The 23,246-nt window shown below is 33.3% G+C and overlaps 2 protein-coding genes across 14 annotated transcripts in view; one reads left to right on the forward strand and one right to left on the reverse strand.

Moving 5' to 3' along the window:
* The window catches only part of LOC105429192 (midasin), an 89,858-nt gene that overhangs the window by 45,634 nt on the left and 20,978 nt on the right, over positions 1–23,246 (reverse strand). The window lies entirely within an intron of this gene.
* Positions 1–23,246, forward strand: part of LOC105429190 (uncharacterized) — a 46,076-nt gene that overhangs the window by 10,409 nt on the left and 12,421 nt on the right. For 4 of the 13 annotated variants that reach the window (XM_011642008.2, XM_089079959.1, XM_011642006.2 and 1 more), the window contains exon 2: positions 7,635–7,967. The exons of 1 other annotated variant lie outside the window; for it this stretch is intronic. In XM_011642008.2, the coding sequence (XP_011640310.1) occupies positions 7,958–7,967 (10 nt within the window). In that variant the 5' untranslated portion in view covers positions 7,635–7,957. Of the gene's footprint in view, positions 1–7,583; positions 7,968–17,187; positions 23,061–23,246 lie in introns of those variants that run through there. 8 more of the 13 variants (XR_016139928.1, XM_011642003.2, XM_089079956.1 and 5 more) reach the window with 3 other exon arrangements.

The raw sequence follows: 23,246 nt of genomic DNA on the forward strand, positions 1-23,246 counted from the left end.
CTATAGAATTGACTTCTAAAAATATAAAAACAGTATGCTAAATGTTCAGGAGCTGTTTTAAAATGAAAATGTTAATCGGTACATCGATTGATAGGCTATTCTTGAATGTTCAAACAGAAACATGATGTATCTGTTTAATTCCGTGACATTGTAAATTCGAGGGTACCGGAAGCTGCTATCCTGTCGATGTGAAAAAGTGCTGACGCATTACCCGATAAGCGTTCATATCGTGAAGAAAGTTCAAGGCAAAAGAGCGTAATCCATCACGAGGATCATAACGCGACTTTCTTCTGCTTTCGCGTAGCCGGATGTAAGACGTTCGTAAAAATAGACGGAAACGGGTCTCTTTAGTGCAGTTTCGAGGGGGTTTAACCGACCGACTTGCTACGTCCTCACTTCCGGAATAAAACGAGCATGACGAGGATATTGAGTTAAGTTAAGCGAAGTTTAACTTTCCTGTGGCGAAAAGAATTCTAGTCTCGTGTGGGCGAAGAATCGGAGAATCGATTCTGGTGCGAACGCGTGATAAAAGTAGATGGCGGGGATTAAACAGAAGTAAGGGAAAAGGGTGAGAGAGAAGAAGCGGAATAGTAAACTGTGAGTAAAATAAACCGATATAAACGACACTTGTAAACGCGGTAATTAATGTAAGTCGGGGAGATTGGCAGTGTAATAATATCTGTAACAACGATAAACGAATGAATTAAGACGTAACTCGTGAGCGTAAATGCAACATTTAATTGAACAGACTCTACGCAATTTAATTTCCGAGTAACTAATAAATTATTAAATTATATTTATATTATTTTTAATTATTTATATTATTTTGTTACAATAATAAATCTCTCTTCTTGAATATAGATTTTTGGATAAATTTATTTTCAAAGTAAAAATTTACGAATAGATCGCAAAATAATCTAAAAAAATTATAAATTTTTGCATTAAAGATATGTTTCTAAAAAATTCTTTTGATATATTCATTTTCCAAATAATTAAATGTAGAAGCTATCGCAAATGTAGAAATTATCACATACTTCTTAAATCTTATAATTAATCCTGTCCAATTAACGCTTTTGTTTATTTCATAAGATAAAGATCGTTAAATTTCATGTAGAATATCTTAATATACGTAAAACTTTCTTACCGCCGAAGTACTTCATTTCAACCAAGCGCGTCAGATGTAATCTTGGGTAAAATGCGAAGGTTCACGATATGACGGCACGTCGTTATGCATTTTGTTTATAACACTTTAGTACGCTCACTTATGAGTTCCCTATTTGCGATGCACACAAATTATGTGATTTTAATTTTTATGATTTGATTAAAAATATTTTTAAAAAAATTGAGAATTTAACTAATTAAATCAAATAAAGAAAGATCTAACAACTTATAATCCTAGGATTACTTATTTACATATTGCGTAATTCGCGAGTTTTCAAACGACCGATGGAAGTTGCACAATAATTGCGGACTATCTCGCGATTATCGAGACATCATTACCGCCGCGCCGCTCTCATTCGTGCGTGACAAAGGAGTCATTTCTGAAATTAAGGGCACCGTTTCACGAAACGAGGGGATACGCCGACAACGTTTTTCACGCGCTAGTATTCCATTCCGTGCGCGAAACAACCCGGCATTTCTCTCCGCCCACGTCATAATACGAAACTACCAACAATGCCGTACGCATCGAGACTACCGAGCTTGCCGTGTAAAACAATTGGACAACGGCACGTTCTGTTCTTACCCGGTATAAACATTCATTTACATCAACCACATGAAACTCATGCAACAACAAGAAATATGTTTCAAACGGATTCTTGAGAGGAGAATCTTATTTAAAGTCAAATTAAGACTTGCTAAATCAGTGTTCTGTAACTGTTAATAATAATCGAGCAACTTTTTTAACATGTATTATACTTGCGCAACGATAATAAAAAAACACTGTCACTAAAAATTACAGAATATTGGCACTAAAATTACGAAAAAAATTGTCGAAATAGAAAAATAAAATCCGTTTCATTTCTTGAATAAAAGTAATTTAAAAAAGACTTATGTCGAACATAAAAAGTGTGACGTTTTGCAATTTTAACTTTGCTTTCCATCAAAGATTTATGTTGGATAGATAACAAAACGTTTGTCAAGAATCGATATCACTGTATCTATATAATTAATCTTAGTTTATGTTTTCCCAAAAATATTTTATATGCATAAATGCTATAAATATTATATTCAAGATATTTTATTTTAAAAATCTTAATCTGTTTTCTATTGATAATAAACACGATTTAATATCAATATCTATATGTTGCAGATGTTTTAATTTAATTAACATTTACAAGTTTTACACATAAAACAAAATATGATTAGATCACACCAAAACAATTATGACATTACATTAATTTCGTGAAACAACTGTTCTTAGCAAGAAATTGACGGCGTTCCGAGAATATAATATAATGAGATATATGAGCTATTCTGGAGGGAGGAATCAGGGAAATTAATACATTTAATAAGCTAACAAGGTTTGTTATGACGTGACATTTACACAATAGATAAGTATAGTAATTGAGAAAGAGAGAGAAAAAGAGAAAGAGAGAGGAAGAGTAAGAGGAAGGGATTTAAGCTCTTGAAATCTGCAGAATATTCACTGCAAGAGAAAATAACACTTTGGATTTTCAATAAAGCAAGATTCAATAAGAGAGGAAAGTCTAAATTGTTCATGTTACATTAAGTTACATTTAACTTGTTTTAATAACTCAACTGTTTCCGGCGTTTTTACCAGAGCAGATTTATCTTCCTCCTTTAACTTTGTACGTGTCAGATTTCACGATGTTTTAGTAATTAAAAACAATAATATGATTTAAATTGTTGGACGATAAAAAATTCGGAAATACGCGTAACTGATAATAACGTCGTTTCTTCGTAATTACTGATTGGTGAGTGCTGCATTAGTTCCGAATTAGAACGCGCTATAAACGAAAATCATCCGATGCACAAAACCATCGTAGATAGAACGGCTTGATTGTATTACGACAAAATCAATATTCTATTAGCTCGTGTGCGTATCAACGTCGGACTCATGGGAAATGAGAATCATTTCGCGTTGATGGGACACGAACGAGTGCGTGGGACGTGAATGGTGCACATAGACAAATAGTCATATAGCCTGTCAATTGTGCCATAGTTAAACGTGTAAGCACTCCCCAGTATTCGAAAGCACTACAAAGAAGCACTTGATTCGAGGGGACTTGCTCTTGTCGATCTCGTAATCAGTTTCTATTATCAAATCAGAGATCCATTTAACATGTAAAGCGTGATGATTTAATTAAAAATATAATTCAAGTTTAAAATGTTGGAAATAAATAACTCTCCCTCCTTGCGTAATATTTCCTGACTAATGCAATTATCGCAAAATGCGCATAGAACATTGCAAACCTCAACTTACATAGGTTAATCTTTCATAATCATAAATTCCATTATCTCCTTTCATTATAGTAAGTGCGGGGAAAATTACGGATACGCGTATGTTAGCGCAAATAGTCGTAATAGAGATCAGGTCGAGTAGGCATAATATGCATCATATATTTCAATAAATGATTCAGTAATTAATTTATTTCAATGTTATTACACATGTATGGTATATATCTAAATGTAGACAAATGAAAATGATCGCTTCTATTTAATCGCAAAAGAGAATTACCCATCAACAAACGATACTGTCAATCTCTATTGATCCGTTTCTATTGCAAAATGTTAATGTCAATATCGCCGATATGATAATTCGCGATAAACGCATATCAACAAAGGATGATGTTAAGCCAACTGTGATGAATGGGCAACGAGTCGAGAATCGATTGAATCGATTAATGGCGATAATGAATGAGAGCCGCACTTCTACCGTCGGATTGACGAAGAGATGAAACTGACTCGTTGTCATCAAGTTATTTTCCCGAGAGGTTTAGTCCGGTCATTCCCTAGCAAAACTCTTCTGACGAAAAGTCGATGTAGACAATGATTCGCTGTTACTAGGACGTCAAACTTTCTCACATGATTTTTCATCCAGGGAAAAAAAAAAAGAAAAGTTTCGGCATGAAAGTTTTCGGCAAGACTGAAAGATTCGCGAAGATGACGGTTATTGATCGATTAATTAATGAACAATTTTTAACGGGATTTATAATGTGGTAAAGAAGTGTTTTAAGATTTCATTAGTATATTCATATTTTAGTCTGTTCTTAAAAAATTATATAATATAATCATATCAAAAATCGTAAAATCGTAAAATAAACTTTTTAAATATACAAAAAAAACAGAGGAAAAAAAAAGAAAAAAAAAATACAGATTTATCGCATTTATATTCCTTTAGCTTTTGATGTTATACATATAATTTTCAAAAGATCGTGCAAAAACACCAACCACTTGATGGTTAATGAAATGTTCGATGGCAAAATTATGAAGCGTGAATTTCCGCAAAAGCTTTCTAGCGCGAGAAAAGCGCGCAATAAAGAAGTCAGCATTCCAATATTTATTCACGGCCGTAGAAATAGGTCGGGCGGCTTTACGACGATAGTAATTTCGCGACAACTCGTCCCTGTATGTTGTGTGTGCCTGCAAGCGATAAAACTTTCTTCTAAATATTAGAATAATATCGTACTTACGTAAACTTTGTTTCGGGTGGGGAATGCACCAGCTGTGAAATAATATGGCGACAAGACCGAACATAAAACGTTTATAAATCCTGTTATCTGTCACGAGGAAAATGTATAAAGCCGAGTCAGTTAATCACTTCTCTCTCGCCTTAATCCTTATACTAGTAGCATTTGCCTAAAAGATATTCGTGTACATGCATAATTATCATTCCACTTTAGTCACATTGTTACAAGCAATAAAACTTTCATTTAATAATTACAATTATTACAAGATTATCAATAAAATAACACTATTTTCAATAATTCAATTCTTCTTTTTACTTAATTGTATAATTAGGTTATTTATTGAAATAATTGAACTACCTATTGTAATATTGAACTACCTATTATCTGGCTAGATAAATTGGAAATTATAGATGACCATAATTCAGATTTCCACACGAATCATTCGATATATAATCGATATGTATAACGCATGCCACCAATTAGTCAGAATAATAAATGATCTTCGATAATACTCTCGTGTGTTACACTAATATGAACAATTGTTTCATATCTTGAACATAATATAATAATAAATTCTAACTAAAAAAATGTGTAAGAATAAAAAATGACACTATTAATTGATGAAATTTTCTAAATTAGAATTCACTCTTAGAATTAAATAAAAGTTCAAGTTTTATTAACTACAAAAAATTTTAACTTTGCCAAAAACTTTTAGCATTATAACTCAATAATTATCATTCCTTTAACATTTTTAAACAATTTCTAATTCAATTTCCAAAAACATTTGTATAGATATTCTTCAAAGAAATTACAATTATTCTAAAACATTATTTCTAACGTCAAATATAATTATAAAAATTAAACTTTCTCGCCACATGAATGTATGATCGAAAAAAACAAAAATATATTTTATGAAGTAAAATCGACTTTCAAATTTGACCAAAAATAATTCCATTAAAAATTTGTTTTTTTTACGACATTTTATAACTAATGCGAGCAATAAATAGACAACACCGATTATTTAATATGCATATTTAAGAATGGCGAAATCCAATACAATACTGTGAAATTTCATCCTATTATAAGATGCCCCTCGCTATAAAATCGCGCAATAATATTTCCATATTCGCGACATCGAAGCATCGAAATATAAATTTCTATGAAAACATGAATTTATCTGTGTTTTACATTAATAAAACCGCTAAACGTACCAAGCGTACTCTCCTACCGGTAAATTTTCACATTATTTATATGTACGCAGTGCTGTCCATAAATTCCTATATCTGATTTAATAAAAAATACAATAATTAAAGTTCTCTCTGATAAGATCTATTTTTATAACATTTTTTAACAAATAAGCAGTATGTTAAATTAATAATTAATAAAATATTAAAGCAGGAATTAAAAAAAAAAAAACAGAAGATATAATATTCCCGAATGATTTTTCTTTAAAAGCTTCGTTTATTCTTTTGGTTTATTAGAGTTCGCGAATCTTGAAACATGGTAAATGTGATATATTTCATAATATAACGCAGACATTCTAAAAGTCGCATAGCTACGACACTACGACAAAAGACAATGTATTATTAGTCAGAAGATCTTGAAGATGCATTAAGTCAGCATTATCCGCGGCTTTATTAGAATTCTCCTCAAAGAGACTCAGTAAGCCCGGAGGAATAAACTTTTAGAATATTCCATAAGGAAGAAAGCAAGAGAGAGAACGATACGCATCTTGTCTGTACCTTGCAGTAACAAAAATTATGATTGATGTATATTTCATCGCCGCCAAATATCACTTGTCGTATTATTTGCGTTATTTCATAGTCGGAAATTAATGCGCCCATTTATAACAATTTTATGCGACTGCAGAATAAATTTGTTATTATCGTCTACTTTTCGTCATCACCATGACATTTATATTAAAAATTAAGAAATTTTCAAAGATTTTCTAAGTCCATTCACATTCTTATTACATTTTACTTTCGTTACATCTTTACTTGGATAAACTTCTCAACCGTCGTGAGCACATATATCTATGTATGTCTAGTTTAGAGCACCCTTTACAACTGTCAACAACCATCTCGTGCATGTTGGACCAAACTTCTTGATTTATGTCTACCTGGATTAATTACGTATGAGAACTTGAAGTAAATATCATATATCACAAATAAATGCAAGCAATGAATCATTACCAGTAGCATGAGTCCTATCTGTTATTTTAAGCAACTGCAAATCATCAAATGCAAAGGGATGTCGTACAAGCTTTACTTCTCTCTGGCATTTCAATTATTATTCCTGAAATAAATATTATAATAACGTTTAAATGACATAAAAAAAATATGGCAAATATTTTGGAATAATCTCATTCATATTAATAATAAATGTTTATCCATGATGTAAAGATTAATCACGAAGTTGAAAAATGTCCTGGTCTGCAGGGTCCGCGGGTCGGCGAGTTGATTCGATTAACAACTTGTTCAGAAATAATTTCATGCTGCGTTACACACCTTCATTAAGTCGGAATCTAGCCCCCGGAATTTCACGTGATTTTATTCCGTCGGGTGCACTCGTCACGATGATATTTCGCGACAGGCCAGCTAGGAGGCTCTTCTTTTCTACGACACATCGAATTCCGCACGATAATCACTTTCTATATTGTTTTTTAAAGTACTTTTGTTCTCTTCCGCAATAGTTTATATAATGACGTAAGTGCAGAGATAAGATAAATTGTTGCTAGCAGACTATGACGTTTATATAATAAAAAAAATCGATGATATTTGTTACATCTCATTTTTCTTTTTCTTTGAAAGATTTCGAATTTATATCTGGAAATATGACAGAGAGAAGTAAAAATATTAATTGTGTGTCGACAACTATGTGGTATATGTGTATCCGACACGGCACCATTTATTACAAATTCTTTATCTACAGACTGCATGTCCCTTTGACATCTTTAGACTATTCGTCATGTTTTCCTGAAAGGGGCGACGCGTGTGCCAGACGAAAATCGTCATCGCAGTTTAACGAGACGTATATCGATGATCGGGAAACGAGATATCCGGCACAGGGACGCGTCCTCAAGAGTGACAGCGGATGGAGAAAGAATGACGCACCCCTCGCGCGGAGGGATGACAGATCGAGGAAGAACGTTTTGCACGCCACGTCGTTGACTCGCCCTCGGCGGGCCAATTAGACGCGAAAGTGCTCGGTCGAGGATAAGAAACGGGAGCCTGGAGAAAGGAAGTCACTGCTGAGGCCGGGAAATTCGCCGGACGGAGAAGAAGAGAACGGAAGAGCCGAGAGAAATGGCCGCCGGTAAGTGGAAGTGGAATGCGAACGAATTAAGCACTCACCGCAATGCACAATGCACGGATCCCCGACTATCGGGGGGATAAAGCCGGCAACACGCACCTTCACGTATTAATAGTGGCCCCAGCAGCTCGCTTGGAAATTAAACTTCTCTTTTGCTTCTCGCGTCAAAGAGCACTCGCGCGGGCAGCGCTTTGTAGCACCAGTGATCGATATCCGTAATCCAACGAGCGCTCTACCATTCCGTAACTCTCACGCCGCGTGGTTAAACACCACTCTGCTTGACTCTTCTTAGAGCCACCGATCTGTTAGATCCACCCACACAGTGTAGCCCGCAAATTTCTAATTGCCCCGCGGCACCGAATTGCACCGACGTCAGTCCAGTCTAATTCGTCTGTTTCCATTAGAAACGCGCTCGCTCCTCCAGATCACGGATATAGTGCATCATTACGTGCTTGTGTTTTGTTCAAATAGAGTAATGTAACATTATATTAAATCCTTATATTAAATCCCAGCTTAATTGTGATTGCAAAAAAATATTATATAATTTTAATATTCAGTATTTATAAGAATTTAAAGAGTACAATAATCATACGAGGACAATAATAATTTCGTTATATTCGAAATATTGCAACTATATTAATTATGTTAAGAGAATTAATTTCGTTTAATTCGATCCACTTAATTTTTATAAAATAATCTCTCTTTGTAAGCATTATGATAATAATTATGATAATTTTCGAGAAAAGTTTTCATAAAGTTCTAACCATGCATCAAACTTTTTCCTCATTTTATTCATCACAAGAACCGTCCAAAGCTTTCACAAACATTAATCTTATTATATGGATATATATCATATAATTCTGCTATTAAATCTTGCAAATTGTGCATATAATTCATAAAATTTTCTTTTCGAGAAGGTTATAAATATAATTGCCGGCAAATATTATTATTGTACATCAAGGTTTAGCGTATTTTCGCAGTATAGAAAAAAATGTTCGATAGAAAATTACCGCAATACGAGAAAAATTGACTCATGATATCAAAGACTGATATCAAAGTGATGAATCAAAGTAATATCGTGCAAATAATTATTCTAAAAGAACCATTTGCACTATAGCTTGTTCTTACATAAAATACCTTTTTTTCTTATTTAGAGTATTATTTAATAATTATATTTCTCAAGCAAGAAAATATATAGCAATAAATTTTATGAAAAAGTTTCTAGTTAAACATACATGATAAGTGCCTCTTGCAAATAAGCTTGAATTCTTAATCAATTCTCTCAATATTGCATTTCCAATTTAAGTTCTTCTCGCAGAGAAAAGCGTCTTAAACATTGAATGCATTCATGAAGATGCAATAAACTTGCTCGGTTACGTGACCCCGCCCCAATCCGCATGCATCTTTGAATCGCTAGAGATGCAGTCGTCCTCCGCGAGAAGCGTGGCGTAAAAATGGGAAGAAAGAGCTGACCTGCCAATTTCGTGTGACTCTCCCTCGATTTCGATTTTCGCTGGAAAGTTCGTGCCGCTTTCATTTTCTTAGGGAATTCTCGTTGCAATTAGTTGCTGTATTATCGTAAACGGTGCACACGCATATAGTAAGATTTAGGGCTATCAAGATCCATACACCGATAAGATTTTCGGAAAAATTCTTTTCTCTACCATATTATTTTTAGATACGCAAAATTTATTATATTTTTTATATCAATTCTATAATAAATATTTAAAAAGAATTATTATCTCTTATGTTTTGCATAGCAATTTTTTAAGAGAAATTATATTGATTGGAATCTTTATTTGTATGTTAAAAATTTAATTATAAATATACATAAAAAAAATTTCCTGCTACCTTCCAGCGTCAAATAATATTTCAAATTCAGTCATTTTATTTAAATCTCATTTAATTCAGAATCCAAATGAGTTAAAATAGCTGAGATATTTATAATATTTTATTCTCTATTATTTATCCTCAGTTATTTTTTATAAATTTTCTGTAATAATACTGAAGAAGATAAAATTAAAGTGAAAGTTAAATCTAATTCTCATTTTCAGCATAATGAAAATTCAATTAAATACGAGTAAATGGTACATTTATAATTTCTATCAGTAACAGATGAAACTTCGAATTAAAATTACTCTTGCCATCAATAGAGAATTTCGACGCAGCAGAATTAATCGAGAGATGTTGCTCTAGCAATAAATTAAATGATTGCCAACCGTTCTGATTTTGATTGAACTCTTCTTAGCATGCACAGTGACGAGACGGGCAAAAGAGAAACTCGTAATCGAATGTCATTTCCATTTGTACGACATAGTAAAAGAGTAGTCGCGAGACGATCGTGACCCACATTATGACATTTAGCAATGTAAGCATGTAACACGAAGCAAAATTACGTTGCATAAAACAGTTTTAATACATTTCGCGAGAATATCGTACGCACGGTAGACGGATCTCCAAATATGAACAATTTAAAATTAGTATTGCGGTATTACAAGATAATTCACGATATGACAAGAGCGTTATTTTTCTCATTTGTATTCGTATTGTATTCGAAATAATGTCACGGTAGTAATGATGAAAGTGGCGCAGTGGAAAATTCCTTGAAAGAAAACATCATAATCCTGGCATTCTTGTATTTTCCAATCTCAAAGACGGCGAAAAGAATTCTCGACAAATGCGAGGAGATATCCGAGTGTGTGAAAACCCGATGGAAAATGAAAATCCCGTATGCTCGCTTACTTTATCATGGCAAGCATCCGCGAAAATTGTATTTTCCATGCCAGTAAAAGCTCGAGAGTATCACAAGGAATATGAACCATTCCCCTTGCGATATTTCGCTTCTCTCCGGGAATATATAATTTTGCTTCGATATATTCGCTACTCGAAGGAGAGAAAGAGAATTAGAAAAAGAGAGAGAGAGAAAGAGAGCGACAGACTATTCCGCAAATGGATCTATTTTTATTTAGATTTATTCTGAGAGGCTAAAGGTATCGTAATAGTATCTTTGTTACTGGAAATTCGCCACGTTTCTCGAAGATGTTTTACGAAAGCATAAAAATAGGAATTGAGCAAAATTCTCGGTTATTGTTTGAAAATTTAATCTTCGTTTATTAGCGAAAAATATCCTAAATTGAAAAATCTTTTTAGCGATCCAAAATTTCAAAGCGATAATCTCTTTTACAATAATTTTATAATCGATATTTCACTGTGTATTATTATAACTCGCACTCATTCTTAAATATAAACACTTTTAGTTTTAAGTGGATATTTTTACTATTCACAAATACATTTCAAAATATTTCCGTTAAAGAAAAAAAAAAACGAGCTTTATTTGCTCTATTTCTTCTTTATAATTGTTTTTAATTACATAAATTCAACGTAATAATCGTGAAATCTTTTCATTCTATTTTTTGCAAGATAATTTAAATATAATGTGCGAGTGGTTGTAAAAAATTTCCGTGCAATTAAAACTAGAATAGACAAGGATAAATTACAGCGCGATTGTGCGTAATTACACGTGACATTTATTCGGAATTGCCTGCGGCGTTAGGAAATATAAACGTTTTAAACAAAATTTATAAGTTATTATATGAATTTATTAATTGCAATGCATCCTCGATAATGGAAACCGGAAACCGGCTTTGATCTCAAAATAGTTTTATAGAAACGTAATTCAATTCCATGAGTTTAAGACATGAGAGAAGAGCCACATGGGAGATTAGCATTTTCGCAAATAGTTTTTCGTTCGTGTCGAAGCTTTTTAATCCAATCCTGTAATTTTAATCCAGAATATTATCGAAAATATGAATGTAGAATTTTAATGCAGAATTTTAATGCAAAATTTGAATACAGAGTTTTAATTTTATTTCGTTAAACACGATTGGATATTGTCTCCCTGTTTAAATTGAGGCAACTGACGGAAAAAGAATAGAAATAATCGTTTTATGGGGAGCTATTTAACATATGTAAAAATGGGAAATAATAAATTAAACGTTAAAACAGTTTCGAACAATGCATGTAGTAGCGCTTAATTTATCGTGAAACTTCTATCGACTTCTCTGTGATGTTTTCATGCATTTGCAAATTGGGTTACAATGGTTACGTCGTTGAAGCTCTCAATCAACCAACAAAGCTTCCCTCTTTTTTCATGTAATACGAGACGTATTTAACCTGGTATATGAGCGGCCTGTAATAGACAGTGAGAATTCGTTATCGCGAAAGTGATTACCGTCAGCATTTTTCTTTGTCTTCAATCTATATTGTATGTGCTGGCGACCATCGGGCAATAAAAAAAAAAAAAGAATTTTACGCCATTTCTGGGTCGAAGAAAAATAGCTTGTTTACTTAGTAGGTTCGGTAAATCGCGAGATCTACGGCTCGAGGGGATTTCGCCTGAAAAATGACCATTTGGGTAACCCAATTTTGTGAGTCTTAGATAAAAGTACAATCCTAATGGCCCACGGATTAGACTGCTCAGTCGTAAAAGTTTCACAAATGGTTAGAAATAAAATTCCCCCTTTGAATTTCTTAATGATGATATCTTAGTTAATGATAAGTAAATGCAAATTATCTGAAAATGTAAATTAATGTGAGATACCGCAATGTATATTTTACACACACACACACACACACACACACACACACACACACACACACACACACACACACACACACACACACACACACCGATTTATAAATAAAATACATTTTGCAGATAAAATGCGTAATATTTTTTGACAGAAGTTAGTCATAAATATCTCGTTTATTATATGCTCAACGCATATGATGCCATACATATTCTGTGATATATCTGCCTAGGAGCACTTTACAATTTTTCATTCAGCGCAAATAGAATAAATCATGCTGACATTTTCTTTACGATGCGAATTTATTCGTACGCGCGCGTGCGTACGTGTAGGGAAATTCCCGTGGCTTTCCGCAAAAGTGAACGGACTTATACTTTAGACCATAGGGAGGCAATGGTGTGCGGATTATCGTCTCTGCATTAGCTATTCTACCCATTCCCTTTGGGACATTAGATCCGTTTCTGGAATGCTGAACTTGAACATAGGCCAAGATTACATGAGGAAGAAGCAAATACTAGAGCGTGTATTTTGTAATTCATGTAGTAGATGACAATTAAATCATTAAACTATCGTATTGATATCGTCTATTGATTTTGAAATCAGTATATAAACAACATTAATGGCTACTTTTTTTAAAATAAGTATTATCAAGTAGTATTAGATGAATTAATTCTACATATTAGATAAATTAATTTGGATTTCACTCTGAACTTTTTGTAGAATAATTAAAGAATAAGAAAGAAGAAGAATAATTAAAAAACCAATTATCAAATATAATTAGCTTATTCGAGCTTAAATAAGAGAATATGATATGCGGCAAAAAGGCTAGCTTTTTTATTTCCTTATCACGAATATAAAGGATATTTTTCGATAAGACAAATTTTTATAAAATATCCTCTAGTTGCATATTGCATAAGGTAGTCTTATTAGCATTAGATTGCATCTGCACGTTTTGTTTGTTCCCTTAACTGCGCTCGTGGCGTAATTGCAAATTTAATGCAAAGTAAAACGCTCATATAATTCAACTTCACACTTAGAATAATATGAATAAAATATGTACATAATTTTAACTTGATTATGCTGTTTCAGGATTTCTAACATTTATTAGATAAAATATAAATCTTTAAGATGTTAAAAAATGACAATAGAAAAATTATGATTTACGTATCTTAAGATATAATCCATTTTATGGTTAAAATTTCTTTCATATTTGGTAATAAATTCACATCAACGTTCCGAATGCATAAAATCTGATAATGTCCATAAAATAAACGGAAAAAAGATAAGAGAGAAAGAAAGAAATGAGAAATGATATTCTTACTTCTGTTTTATTGATCTCACGTAGTATATGGTGAAAGGAGAGTCATTTACTTTACTGTATTCTAAAATGCTGAGAACAAGATGCACTAAACGGTAAAATGACTACATAATTTTGCTCAATTTATCAAGAAATATATTTGCTGAAACATTTCTTCCGCTTAAAACGCGCTTGAAGGAAATATTCGATGTAATAAAACGAGAACGATGTAATAGAATATCATGCTTGCTTTCACTTGTAGAACTTTTGACTGATTTAAAATCAGTATTTTCTTAACAAAAATTTAAAAAAAGTTTTAATTTGTACTTACTTAGGACTGATATTAGGACATTTTTTACAATTTAATTAACTTCAAAGAACAGTACATGTACAAATAAAATATTTCATAAAACTTCTCTTATAAATTTACAAAGATACTGTATCTTAATACAAATTAATAAATTTATGTATATACTAGTTAACAATATAAAACATTTTTACTAAAGAAAAATTTGAACTTTATCAAAGATTCTATAACTAAAAATGAAAAATGTCATGAACTTAAAGTGCAGTCTGTAGAATACAAAAGAGAAAAGATTGCTTAAGGCAAACTATACGATTTTAATCGCATTGTTATTTAAATCCTACAGTAACAAAGACGAGACTGTAAAAAAAAAATCATGGTCGCAGTCGATATTGGCGAAATTTAACCAGGTTTATCGCAACATGCGGCGTAATAATAAACCAGCCGTATTTTTGTCATAATACCTGCACAACCAATGGGATCCCGCAGACAAGATCAGTTTACGAGAAGATTATAGCAGCAATTATCGGGCTTTGTACATTCGACATGCCGATAGTTAACGAATACTTCGCACGTTCCATTTGCATGGTCAACGCTTGAAAGCGCTTTATAGGGTAACCACGGTGTGTGATCGTCTCGCAGAGAGCGTCGAGTCAGCCGTGAGTTCTCCGCAAATATTTGACGCCGTAACGCGAGATGTTCACGCGGCGCGAAATTGCGGGTTCACGCCCGAGAACGTCGCCGCGAAGTCGATCTTGCGGCATTAGCCATGAGAAAAATTTCCCGCGAAGCACGACTTTCGCTGCGAAAACTCAGGGATTCAGAAAATCGGCATAACCGAAATGAATAAAGACGAGATCTCTCACATTTATCATACGAAAGTGCCGCTTATGCAGTTCAGTGAATCAGTCATGATAACATTCCAGACAGATACGGTCTTTTTCGAAAAATGTTAAAAAATTCAGATATTGTAGAAATACGTATGCAAAGTTTACATACGCAGATTACAATTTATTAATATTTAACGCGAGAATGTGATTGTTTACATCTAAAAAAATATGTACAAAAACATACTGTTTAATATAAAGAGACTAATTTTTTTATAATTGATTACAAAACCTGTATACTGGAAATTTGATAAATTATTTTAATAGCTATTTTATCATAAAAATGATATACATTAATGACATATATATTTTAATTCTCTGTTTTAATTTTCTTTTTTAATAAAACCTGACGTTTTGTGTAATTCACATCCTTTGATTTAGTGTAAAAGAAATTTCTTAATCTACAAAGTTAATGTGTCACTTCCACATACCCATGCCTTATAAAGAAATGGAAAAAAAAACGGTACAAAGAAGTCACATTGAGTTTAAGAGATAGAGGTAAAGCACATGCATTGTTGTTCTCCCTTACGCAAGGAACCCAAGGAAGAGAAACCAGAGCGCATTTCAGAATTGCGTACCCTTCACAAAATGGTACTCGAGTTCTTCCTGGTAGCACGGTCGTCCTTTAAATTTTAAATAAAGCCGCTTGCGCGGGGATTCTATCGTCCAGGCAGGTGGACAATGAATTTCTATCATGGGTCAGCCTCGGTGTACTGAGAAGTCAGCTCGTCGCGAGACAACGGGAGCATTCCCACGGAATTACCTCGTCTGAAGTCACCGGAATAATATTTTGAATTCCACGAGGCTAAAATATTCGCCGTTTCTCAAAAGTCCGAACTTGTTGGAATAAATTTTACGAGTGAGAGGGACTAGTGGAGGATAGAAGGGATTTCCACGAAAGGAGCCGGAGGGCGGATTACAATGACAAGGCGGAAGAAAGATGGCGAAAGGGAGAAGAGCAGGAAAAGATACCGGTTCATGTTTCGGCAAGACATGGAGATGAAGATTACTGGGAAGAGTTTTTGGTTAAAGGATCAATCGAGCTTTGACGACGAGATCTCCGAGTTGATTTGTTGTATTCGAATATGTATCAGATAAGGAGTATCTGTATTTACTTAAAAACTTTGATCGCAACAACGTAAATTGCGAGCTTGGGACAACATGACTCTATGTAAGCAATACAGAATTGCTATCTTAGCATATATTATATTGTGAAAAGAAATGTATATAAATAAAAGAGAAGAGAAATAAGAAATTAAAATAATCATATGGATAAGATCTATTAAATAAATGGAGTGTATACATAAAATGTGTATATAAAATTGACAAAATTAAAAAATAAAATAAATGTGTTTAAAATACATCCTGCTTCTTATGAGTATAAATACTTGAATATACATATATATATTATGAGATAGTAGCACAAAATATTTTTTCTCATTGGTATTGAGCAAAAGTTAATAGCTTCTTTACGGAAAATAGTGATCATCGAATAGCCGTTCATTCGACTGAAACCTGATTGTGTATCCATACATGAAGATAATCCTACAGCAGCAGAGATATCGAACGCTCCATTTATTTATAGTTGTGAGTAGCTATTGCGATAGCTATATACTGCAGCCATAGCGATGGTTTATGCGACGGCAACCATCAGGAAGCGGCAAAGGCGATGAGAATTTTTGTGTCGAGATTTTATAGATTCCTCGCAAGCCGCAGTCACTGTCTCGGAAAATAGGTTCTTAAACAAAGGTCGATGCCGTTCTATACCTACGAAATTCCATTTTCCACTGTAATACTAGAAAAACGTGGCAAAAGTGTGATTTCGATATCGATAACAGGCAACCATTTTTGGATTGTCATTTTTCGAAGAGAATTTTATTTTTTTTTTTCTTTTTTAAATCTTCGTTTATATTTCATCTATCGTTTATGTTCACCTATCAACCTCGAATCAAGTTAAATTTTTGCTTTTCGTAAATCATTATGCGATGCGATGTTTTCGAAAGATTAGGTTTAAATACATTGTTGGAAAAAATGTGTTGAATTTAATATAAATCGCACGTCCCAAACGGTCCACTCAAAATTTTGTGTTAATTTAACATAATATAGATGTGTTAAATAGTGACATCGACACTATGTTAATATTTCAACAAAAAAGAAATGTACTTTTGATCTTAATTTGAAGTTAAGTTAATTTGAAATTTGTGTGTTACAATTAACATAATTTTTATGATAAAATAACATGTTGAGACGCGCCAAAATTCGAGATTGTGCCGAAACCACACAAAGAATAATAACAAGTCATCCCCACTTCTGTTATAGAGTAAAACCAACATTTTTTGTGTGTAAATTTTAATGTATTTATTGAATAAATACATACGAATTGTGTTATTTTAACACATTTCTTCTAAATCATTTTAATAATTTTACATTTTATATTTGTTAAGGTTAAGGTTTTATATTTGTTAAGTTAACATAGTAGACAAATGTTAAATTTACATATAAATATGTAAATTATTTAACACAAAAATTTTAACAAGAACAGATTTTAACACAAATTGTGTAATTACTGGTCAGATTATTTTGTCAAGCTTATCTATATAATATACTAATTTTATGTTAATTATATTTTGTATCAAATATATGTTATATTTTAAAATAATATATTCAAAGAGCAATTTTATTCATAAAAAAATAACATAATAATTTGTAGCTTAATATATCATGTTAATATCAAATATTCTATGTATACGAATTATATAATGAAAATAACAAATTAAGCGTATAACAAAATATTATACAATATTTTATGTCAGAGGATATTAAAATAAATTTAAATAATACAACGTAAAAAAATTAACATTTATAGAAATCCTAAATTAATTGAGATTGTATAATGTTAGTTATTCTAACAAGTATATATCAAGATTAAAAATATATGTTATATAGTTAAGGAAAACATTATTAATTCTTCATAATTTTATCAAAATATTATCGATAAAACAACGTCTTTCAGTAGGAGAAATATCTAATAGAACAATGTATTCTAACGTATAATGTGAACTTCTTATGCATTGCCAAAATTGTAACCCGACTATGCGGTAACCCGATAGAGCCCATAGATTCTGTCTACCAAGGGTCAAACAGGGTCCTGACGGGATACCCTTTGATTGTGATTTGTGAGTTCGGGGTTCCGAAGCTAATAAGTAGTTCAGAGACACAACGTCGGCCAGTAGTTCTGCTCGATGATAAAGCGGACCAGGCTTCCAACTTAAAGTTGACAGACAATGATCGATTAGCTCGCATCAGTGCTCGACAAGAGGCAAATAAAGGCACGATTTGTGAACATAACAATCTTTTTTTCTTTTGTAAACAAGGAAATCTGTTGTTTCGAGGAAATTACATGTCCAATTTGAAAAACTATTTCTGTTCCCTTCAGAAAAAAATAAATCTTTATTCGAGATTATATTCAGAAGCAAATAATAATTGCTCAATATATTTTCACAAATTTACTATCCATTCTCAGAATAGGTATGATGAAAATTTTTATCAGACTTCTAAATGTCAAACTTTCAGGATAACGCCCGCAAAGATAAACGAGCGGTGGAGGAAATTCGATGAATCATATCGTACATTTTCTTTACAATACTGCACCGGCAAAATTGATTTTTGATAAGATCGATCGGCGACCTGGACAAACTGTTCGAAATGCGCAATTTAACAAGGAATTTTTGTGTTGTTCGTTTCCCTTCAAATATCGTTTAAATCATGTCATATATGTACATATCGAATTATCCATATTTAAATTAAATAATTGCGGTCAAAAAAATTTATGATATTCATAATTTGAAATAAAATTCTAAGTTTCCTATTGTAATATGATTTTAATTTCGTTGCTTATGATTTTTAAATCATGTTTATTTTTTTCATTTTCTATCGCGTTTACGTTACAATGTAAATATTTAAAATATTAAATGTTAGAAAAATTTAATACCTTATATTTCTCTTTCGAAGCAAAAGTGCAGAAAAAGTTAAGAAATCTTATATCCAATAAGCAAGTAATTTATCACAAATTGCGACTTATCACACGTCGATGTGCACACAGTCGTCTTACGCGTGACAAGCGAATTAGATGCGGCGGAAGTTTACATTTACAGATTAATCATCCCCGAATGCGGCATTCATGCATAATCGTGCCCAGCAAGTCGTGCTCGCTTAAAGGCGAACGATCCTGAATACGTTACCAACCACTTTCAGTCACTGGGGAACATGTGGGGATCCAATTACCTCTGCGGTGAGGACGCGTAATTAACATCTTTGATGATGTTCCCTCAGCGTTACCGATGCACCCTCGATCAGATCCTCCCTTCCCTCCCCCCCCCCGCCTCTTTGTACGTACGTGCACGAGAAGGCCCGAAATTTAATTAATCACGCGACGTGATTGCCGCGGGAATCTCGCGCCCGAGACCGGAATAATCAAAATGCATCCTACAATCGCCTGTGATTTCAATGGCGGAGCATGCCCACCACGGATTTCCGGTGGTTGTTACAGCCCCGTGTTACCGCGCTCAGCGAGGAACAAACTTTGAGCGCGTGATGTATTTTCCAAATTATGCTCGAAGGACAGCAAGCTCGATAAACTCCTGTACATAACACAGCAAGGCTCAATTGTGCCAAGCAACTAAATAAGCTTGACTCGGTGATTTGCCCATTCATCGTAAATCATAGCTTCATCCACGACATAAATTTCAAGTTCAATAATGTCTTCATTTCCTATCCTATTATCATTAATCTCTAAATGATATTATTATCATCGTGGTTTTATCCATCATTATAAATATTCATATTTTTTTGCTTCTAAATTCCAAACGTTACAGTTTTAAAATAACTTGGAATAATTTTCCGTTTATTATAATATTTGCTAAATGTTATTTTAAGATAGTACAAGGAAAATGTCGAATAAGTCAATGCAAGTCTCAGCGAAATTATACTGCGGTAAATTACGAGATGCAAAGTATCGTTTCGCGAAATATTCAAATTGTTATTGGTTTCCGTCCAAGCCAGAGAAAAAGAGTAATCTTACGGCCGACTGCGATTTTCAAGGATGAGAAAATCGAAGGCGAGAAAACAAAGAGAGAAAAAAAAGAAACGATGCTGGAATCTCGTCAAGATTTTAATGAATTTATTTAGATTTGCCTAATTGGATTGCTTTAAATCCAATTACACATATTCACACACACATTCGCTTCTATCAGAATCTACGACTTTGTGTTGATCACCGATATTCTATTGCACACGTCTATCAAATCTCTGCATACGAATGTAATATTAGGTACAACGATTCACAATTTAGTTTTATATATAAAATAAGAAAGTAATCCTCGTATCTAATTATTCATATCACATAGGCAAGTATTACGAACAATAAGTTACATTACACGTCTCATTTAATTCAAAATTCGTGTTAATTAAACGGATAAGATAATGTAATGTCTAACATTATCAAGACTAAGATATTTCGAAACTTCAGAGAAATTAGCATATGCAAATAGCTGCAGAACTATAAGCGATTAAATTCTCACCACAAAGACCATATCTTATTCTGTAAAACATTTATTCTACAAGATTTTCTCATTTCTTTTCTCATTTTTTAAAATCTGCATAATTCATCAAGATGCATCGATGTACTGTGCTAAATACAATTCAAATTTATAGTATTTTTAATTCAACAATTTTTGGAAAAAAAAAATCTTAATTTTCACAGAGTTTCATCTTGAAGATGAAGTCGTTACCGCTATTGTATAACTTTTGCATTATAATAAAAGGAAGGCGTGTGACGCCTTCCTAATTTTTCACGAATAAAATGTAAATCTTCGTCTCAAAAGATATTTTAATAAGATAACTCATTATAGAATTTAATTTAAAATACATTGCATTGAATAAATGTTCATCCGGTGTTCTAAAACAAATAAAAACTTAAAAAATAAATTTTAAAAGCATAATCATTGTAAAAAAAATATTATAACATGCAGAAATAAAATTTTTCGTAAATCGAGAACAATTTACGATTCAATGATACCGCTGACACTACATAAACATATTCTTTTTCTAATTTTTTTATATCAATATCACTTGCGGCAGATGGGCGTTACGTGTGTGCCTCTTTACTCTGAAATAACCAAAGATAAAACTCACGAAGACGAAACGGGAAACGCCACGGGGAAACTTTCCCAGGAGAGATAACTTCGTCCTGGCGCCGGCTGAATATACATTTAAGTTTTGAAACATGCGAAAAGTAATTTCGTGCTTTCGAGCGTAACCGCGATTCTGGACCGCTGCGGGCGAAGGTTAGTCCGCAGGAGGACGAATTTCCCAGCAGGTTAATTGTGAGGCGGTTTAGGCGGAGGGAATCGCGCCGCTGATGTACCACGACCCTAAAATTGAATTATGTCATCCCCGCGTAAATATGCATGAGATGTCCTTCCAGTGCTTCCTGGACGCGGCTCGTTAAAAAACTCAAACAGATGGAAATTCACGATTCGTGGGATGGTCGACAAGAAAACGCATCGAAAAACACACATTGTTCGGCGTGATTTAATCAGGAACATTTCTTTCTTCTGGATTCCCATCAATGACGTGTTTTTACGTGTCGCTCAAATCATTTCTAATTAATTAATTTATTTTAGAAAAAGAGACCCGAGCCATCATCGCAAATTTCCAATTAAAGATGATGACTTTGCCAGCTTGTTCTTTTTCATTTTGTATCTCTCGTATCATGTAAAGAGATATGTTTCCGTGTTTTTAATATAAATTTAATTAACGTAACTAATTAACAAAATTAATCGAGAGTTTAATCGAGCTTTATTTCCGTGCAAATTGCCTCGTCTGAGAATAAAAGTATAAGAGGCACTTTGATCTTTTTCGATATTTCAATTTATCTATATTTCGCCTCGCCTCTTCACAATCTAGGAGTATTGCAAAGAGGCTGGAACTGATCGATAGGGATTTATAAGTCGACCGGATATCAATTCAATAATGATGTCAATTCGCTCACAGCTTAACGATCGACAGATAAAAGAAGCATCGGTAGTATACTTTCTGGTAATAGTACACCAGGAGAGATTCGTCGTCGTCTTTTTTGGCATCGAATCAGTAAAACTTTTTGCCACGATCAATAGCTAAAAGGGAAGACTCGCATCGACCGATTGCCAAGCAACTCCCAGTCATTCTGAAATCGAAAAAGTAGTGACGTCGAAGACGCTTTCAAGATGCCATGACAAAGCTTTATATCTACAAGAAGCTATGAACTTAATGGCAGATATATTTCATTTTTCTCTATCTCTAAAGAAAGAGAGAACATTGTTTGTCATTGCTATTTTTCTTAATCGTTAAAAAAAAAATTCAATCAGTCGGATTTCATATATAATTGCCAGAAATAATAGTTTCGTCTCAAAAAATAAAATTTCATCAAAAGTCAAGGGAAAGGAGCTCGCGATGACGAAACTTTCTGGGAAAGTTTAAGTAGCTCTAAAATTAAGAAAATCGGATACAACATTGAACAAAGCATCGCAAGCGAACCTTTGACGAAGAGTACGCGTCAATAGGCGACAGAGGATATTTTCTCTTCTCACCTTCCTAGTTCCTAACACAATTAACTACAACAGTACTGAAATCGAATTAGTTCGTATCGGATGCTGCTTAATTTCGCTAGCCTGGCTGTACATCGATAGCTATTGCAGTTTTCCCGGAGTCTGACAACGACCGACTTTTTATAGGTCGAATAAAGTTGAAGCTGTTTCTTTTTCTCTCCATGCACCCCTCTCTTCCTCTCTCCCTTTCTCTCCCTCCGGTTGACACTTGTCGTACGGTATCTCTTTCGGTTTAATGCGGAATTGGAATATGGGTCGTGTATGCGCGAAAACAACGAGACGCTTCGAAGTCAACGTGCGCTTGCGTTTATTCTGGTAAACGAGAACCGAATGATTTTGCCCGAAGGAAGAGAAAGGGATATGTGATCCCGCGGTAAGTGCTTCAAAGCACAGTGCCTCCCGGAATATATACGTCGAGGAAACCTTCATTGAATGATAAGAGATGAGATTCTCGCAAGCCAAGCACTTTGCTGGAAATTCGTTTGGCTCGGTTCATGTTCTATCTTTCGCTTATTTATTTTTACATAACGACGAAAAGATATTTTCTAGTAGATATTAA

Source organism: Pogonomyrmex barbatus, unplaced genomic scaffold, assembly GCF_055798465.1.
Source record: "Pogonomyrmex barbatus isolate J1 unplaced genomic scaffold, ASM5579846v1 scaffold3, whole genome shotgun sequence".
Taxonomy (NCBI): domain Eukaryota; kingdom Metazoa; phylum Arthropoda; class Insecta; order Hymenoptera; family Formicidae; genus Pogonomyrmex; species Pogonomyrmex barbatus.